The sequence below is a fragment of the Cynocephalus volans genome, chromosome 10, assembly GCF_027409185.1.
Source record: "Cynocephalus volans isolate mCynVol1 chromosome 10, mCynVol1.pri, whole genome shotgun sequence".
NCBI lineage: Eukaryota > Metazoa > Chordata > Mammalia > Dermoptera > Cynocephalidae > Cynocephalus > Cynocephalus volans.
In genome coordinates this window covers 33,217,975-33,223,974 of record NC_084469.1, presented here as the reverse complement: position 1 = coordinate 33,223,974, position 6,000 = coordinate 33,217,975, and the positions used below count along the sequence as shown (strand labels likewise).

Sequence of the window (6,000 nt, the reverse complement as noted above, 5' to 3'; positions counted from 1 at the left end):
GAACAGAAAACAGGAAGTACAGATACAGAATGCAGGTGTTGAGAGAGAGAGAAATGCACCAACTCTTTATCTGTGCTATCTCTAGACCTTGGGATTGTGGGAGGCTTTATTTTGTGATTGTTTTTGCTTATACTGCTTTATCAGTTTCATGTTTTCTGCAAAGATTACGTGTTAGTTTTTCGATGTACTAAAATTAAAATTTTTAAAAAGATCACACAATACACATTTCTTTTAAAAGGAGAAATAAAGCTCTGGCGATGCTCCGCACGCAGCTGGAAGCCTGGCCTTTTGCATTTCAGCTTCCTGCGTGCCGAGCCCCCTTTTCACGCCCCGGGGTCCCAGCAAGCGGCTTGCGTCTGCTCCCCCTGCGCAGCCTGTCTGGTTGCCATGGAGACAAACCTTGCTGCGCAAAGACCACCCAGCCGCCGAGCCAACCTCTGCAACAGGCTGGGGGCGGAAGGAGGGGCCGGGGGAGCGGGGCCTCTGCTGAGAGGCCCGGCGGACCCTGCAGTGGCCCCCCTCCCCGCTGGCTCCGCCCTCCACCGCCCCCTCCCCGCCGGGTGTTAGAAAAACAGCCGCAGCCGGGACTGCTCCCACTGCGCTCCGACCGAGCTCGAGCTAGACCGCCCGCACCCGGCTGACCCGCTGCCCGCGCCGCAGGCCGATGGCTGACGGACTCTTTCAGCGCAAACCCTGGGGCCCCGAGCAGATCCGCCCGGACCCCGACCCTGAGTCCGAAGGCCTGTTTGACAAGCCGCCCCCCGAAGAGCCCCCCGCTGCCCGCGCCCCCCGGTCGGCGTCGGCCGCGGGCAAGAGGGCTGGTCGGCGCGCCGGTGGGAAGGCGCACGGGGCCCGAGCCGGGCAGCCCCCGAAGGCCGCCGCGCGCCCCCAGCCCAAGGAGGAGGCGCCTCCACTGGACGAAGGCTGCTATCTCGACCATTTCCCGCACCTCTCCATCTTTATCTACGCCGCCATCGCCTTCTCCATCACCTCCTGCATCTTTACCTATATCCATTTACAGCTTGCCTGAGTGGCCAGGGCGGGACGGGGCGGGCGCGGGGCCGAGGGGGAGGGGAGGAGGAAGGCGGGCTCAGCATTCTGTGTTTGGAAACGCGCTGCCGCCTCTTCATCTAGCTGTCCATGCTTTGTTTCTGTTCTCTGTTGTCACTATCTTTGTCTAACTGTCCATCAGTAGGAAGGTCCAAAGTAGCTGCCAGCAATGAACTTGGACCTGCAGACTGGGGGGCGCGGGCACCGTCGGTCCCCAACGTTTAGAATTCCAGTGTGTGATTGATCCCCGTTTGTAGTTAGGATAATGTCCCTGGACCCTACCACTTTGTGACGTGGGGGCACGCGCAGGGAGCCCATATCTTGTGTTTGGGGAGCTCAGAGCAAGCCCAACCTTCTGTTTTATAAGTGATGAGCCAGACCCGGGTCCGGGGCCTTCCTGAGAAGGCCCCGCAGGGAGGGTCGGCGCCCTGGCCCGGGCTGGGCCGGAGCCCTGTGATGCTGCATCGCCCCCAGGAGGAGCCAGCTGTGCCCCGGAGCTGGCGCAGACGGCACTCAGAGCGCGGAGAGTTGGTGGACCTGGGAGCGCAGAGGGCACCGCTGGAGCGCTGGACAAAGTGAGTGGCGTCTGTCGGGGTATCGTGCCGCGCCCGCAGGGGCTTGGGCTAACCGGACTGTGCTTTTTTCCTGCCTTAGGCTTTGCTGCCACGGCTGGGCGGAGCTGAGACCGGTAACAGGAGGAGATGTCCTACCAGGAAACCACGCTCAGGTCGTGTCCTGAACGGCGAGTGACCTGCGGCTGCAGACCTCCCAGGATGCACGCCCAGTGCTCGCGCGCTCCGTTGGATGAGACTCTGGGGGCCCTGGCTGGGGTCCGCTGGAGGGCTGTCTTTGGGGACTCTGGGGCGGCTTCATTTGTGGTCCTCTGGAGCTCTAGGACCCAAGACGAAGGGGTTGGGGGAATCTGTCATAGACTAGAGTTCATGCTGGAAAACCTCCCTACCCCTAGGGGCTTGTCATCTCAGACCCAAAAGGCCTGATACCAGAACCTACCTTGGTAGGTTATTCACCCACTTGCCATCTTTGTTTACTTATGAATATTAAATGTCAAAACGCAGCACTCTAACACTGCATATACTTTACTTGGAAATGTCTGTAATTGTGGTACCGCTGATGAAATAAATCACCTCTTTTTCAGTCTCCTCTGTGTTCAGTTCTCCATGAATTTTCAGCTATGCAGTGGGCACTGCCAAACTTCCTAGTCTGCTCCACGTTTTACCCCATAATCTTTACAACATCCCTACTGTCCCTCCAAGATAGACTTCATCACATGATCCAGCATTCCAACATACAGTTTTTCTCTCCATTAAATAGCTATACACGCCCCTCCATGGCTTCTTTCTCCTTATCAGGTCCCCACAACAGGCCAGTATCCAATTCTACTACCCCTTAACAGCAGGTCTGCCACTATTCCATTGTGGCATTATTCACTGCCTCTCAGTATTTAGCCCCCACTTGCCTCCATTTTCAAGACTTTTCTGGCCCTCTACAGTCCCCTAACTAAGCTCTGGAATTTGCCCCCTGATTCAGTATTGTCCAATATCAGGGCCTTGCCATTTCCTAGTTCTGACTTCCCATAACCCCATGTCACTACGTAACTTGATATCTTGCCCCTCTACACTTTATTTCAGTGCCACAAGTATGGCATCCACTGTTATCCAAAGTCAGCCCGAGCTTTATAGCTACAGTTCACTACAATAATTTCCCCCAGTGATCAGTGACACTATTCCCAAAATTACATCTCCAGTGTACCACATGTATATCTCTCATTGTTTTCCAGCTTTCAGTCTTGGATATTGGATCTTCTGTTATCCCTTAGTATTGACTACTCACTGAATCTCAATATATGGCCTGGTGCCCTTCAAACATTTGTTCCCATATTTCTGACTCACACACAGTTATCTCTCATACAGTCCAGTGACCACTCAGGATATGATCCCCCAATATCCTTCCCTCAGCTAATCCCCTGCTAGTATACTGCACCCCCATCCCCCAAAACCAAAGTTCCCTGTTTCTTAAAATTTGATATATCGTTCTACAATATCATGACACTTTCCTTGGCATGAAATCGGGGCTTCCATTTCCTACCCCAGATTCCAGTATCTGGTTCCTACAACTATATCATTTTTAGATGCTATTGCTTCTACAGTCTTAACATTAGCTTCAATATTCTCCTAAATATTCAGCCCTATTTGATTCCCTTTTTTCAGGATTCATTGCATTGCTCCCCAATGTCTTCCCAATATTGTACTCCAGTATTCTTTAACATTCACCCTATCACTGCTGTCCTCAGTATTAAGCTCACCCCAGCCCCAAAATTCAATCACTTTCTTCCCATACTGTCAGCCCATTACTCTTCCCCATACCTGCTACTCCCTGTCCTTAAATTTTTTTTTTTCTTCTTAAAGATGACCGGTAAAGGGATCTTAACCCTTGACTTGGTGTTGTCAGCACCACGCTCTCCCAAGTGAGCGAACAGGCCATCCCTAGATGGGATCCGAACCCGTGGCCTTGGTGTTATCAGCACCACACTCTCCCGAGTGAGCCACAGGTCGGCCCCAAAATTTTTGATTCCATTGAGGTCCAGTGTTTGGTCTGTATTTTCTAACCAGTATTAGATTTTCACGACTCTCACATCACAAGTGTCCCTTTAGCATCTGTTTTGGTCCATTTTGTGCTGCCATAACAATATCACAGACTGGGTGATCTATAAGCAACAGAAATTTATTTGGCTCATGGTTCTTAAGGCTGTGAAGTCCAAGTTTTAGAGGCTGCATCTGAGGAGGGCCTTTTTGCTCTGTCATAACATGGGAAGGCATCACATGGCAACAGAGTGTATAAGAGAGAGCAAGAGAGGGCCAAACTCACTTTTATAACAAACCCACTCTCACAATAACTTTAATTCATTCATGAGGTCAGAGTCCTCACAACCTAATCACCTGTTAAACGTCCCACCTCTCAACTCTGTAGCATTGAGGATTAAGTTTCCAACATGAACTTTGGGGACACACTCAAACCATAGCAGCAGCAGCAGCATGTGTCTGACCTGGCCAATTTTCCTCTTATAAAGTTCAAGCATCACAGGATATGTGGTCACATAAGCCCCCACTGCCCACCTAATTTCATGGTTACTGCTTCCCTATATTGAGCTCTCCAATTTCTGGGCTTCCAACAGAAGGTTTCCTTGTCCAAAATATCAAGACTTTCCCTGTCCATTCAGTATTAAATGACAGCATCTTTGGGGTTTGGCTATAAAAAAGAACGGGCCCAGTTTTGGTCTTCGGGTCATATTGCTCGAGAATCAAATTCTGGAGAGTCATACTGGCCTGGCTGGGGTCACATGCTCACCTTTAGACAAAAGACAGAAGTGATACCCTAATAGTAATCCCATGAAAATAACATTCAATAGAAGAGAAATAGTTCCCAAAGGAAAACTGAAGTACCATGGATGCTAGGCAGGCGAAAATATCAGACATCCACTAAACTGACTTTCAGCAGATCACAAAAAAATGAAGGGAGGGCCAATTGTTTGGGGAAATTGTCCTATTATGTATTGGGTTGTCAGTGGTGAGTGAACACTGTCTTCTGAATATCATGGACAGTATTAAGTTTAAGTTGGGGGATAGAGTTGGAATTTGACTATTTGGGACAGTGGAAAATGATATTGGGAGAATGGATTAATGTTTAATTTTTTTAGTGCTTAATTTTTAATTTTTTGCAGTTTGGCAATATCTATCTATTGATCGATTGATTGATATTATTATTTTTTTACATTCTATGATGTTGTGGAGCAGTTGGGAGGGAGTGGGAGAGGGGAAAAGGGAAGGAAATGGGATGGAAGAAGGAGGAAGGAGAAGGGGTGGGATTGAGGCCTGTGGCACACCCACACTCCCACAGGGGAGACTGGGGGGCTTCCAGCGGTGGCTTGGTCAATAGTGGGCTGGGTGCAGATGTCAGTGGGGTGTGGCAAAAGGCCTCAGCCCCTCACCACTCCAGCTCAGGACAGCCCAGGGTGCTTCCTGTGGTGGCTTGGTGGTCGTGGCTGGGCTGGTTGTGGGTGTTGGGGAGGCATGGCCAAGACCCTTCACCATCCCCCGTTCCTGGTTTGGTAGCCCGGGGGGCTTCTGGTCCCTCTAGGTGTTATAGGTGTTCTTTGGTGAAATGAGACCTTTACTAGTTAATATCAAACTTTTTCTCTGGTTGTGGGTACTTTGTTCTTTCAGTTCTGTGTTGGATTATTTGCTATTCCTACCACTTAAACTCTGCACTGGAACTAATTTGTTGTCCTTCGCTCACTTCTAAAATGGGGGGACTTCCTGTGGGGACCAGCACTTGAGCTCTGTGGTTGAGCTAAATTGCTGCCTTACTGCTGATTCCCTGGGAAAGGCTTTGTGTGCAGCTCAGGTTTTAATGGTTGACTTTATAGGTACTTCCAGCTTTCGTGGGATCTGGTGCACCTGGGTTGTGTAGAAACTGGTCTGGGCCTGAGTCTCTTCATTAAACTGCACCCCATGCAATTCTATATTTCTGACCAGTCTCCTCTGAGTGGTCCTGTGCTGATTGGGAGGCAGATCAGCTGTCCTTGCTGTGCCCCAGTGTTCCCCGGGCAGGCCCATCTCCCCCACCACCACTGCTCCAAACACTTCCCATGGGACAGGACTTGTGATGACTCACCAGCCTCTGAGTGGCTCCTTTTTTGTGTGGCTTCTCACTCCTATGTGGGTCCACGGGAAACCCGTTAGTGGTCTTGATGGCCTGGGGGCCACCAAGTCCCTCTTCTCCCCTGCCACCTCCAAGCAACTTCATCTGAAGGGCATAGCTGCGGCTTTTGCCAACTCCTGCTCCGTGTGCTCAGCAGCTCCAGTCTGGAGGCACTGGGGATTTGAAACAGTTGGAGAGGTTTTTCCTTTCTCTCACTCTTCGCAGCTTCTC

The 6,000-nt window shown here is 50.8% G+C and overlaps 1 protein-coding gene across 1 annotated transcript; it reads left to right on the top strand.

Annotated features, from left to right (window-relative positions):
• The first annotated feature begins 664 nt into the window (after window positions 1–664).
• LOC134387049 (uncharacterized) lies at window positions 665–1,030 on the top strand. Its single transcript, XM_063109270.1, has one exon. It carries the CDS (start codon window positions 665–667, stop codon window positions 1,028–1,030), a length of 366 nt encoding a protein of 121 aa, XP_062965340.1.
• The last annotated feature ends 4,970 nt before the right edge of the window (window positions 1,031–6,000 follow it).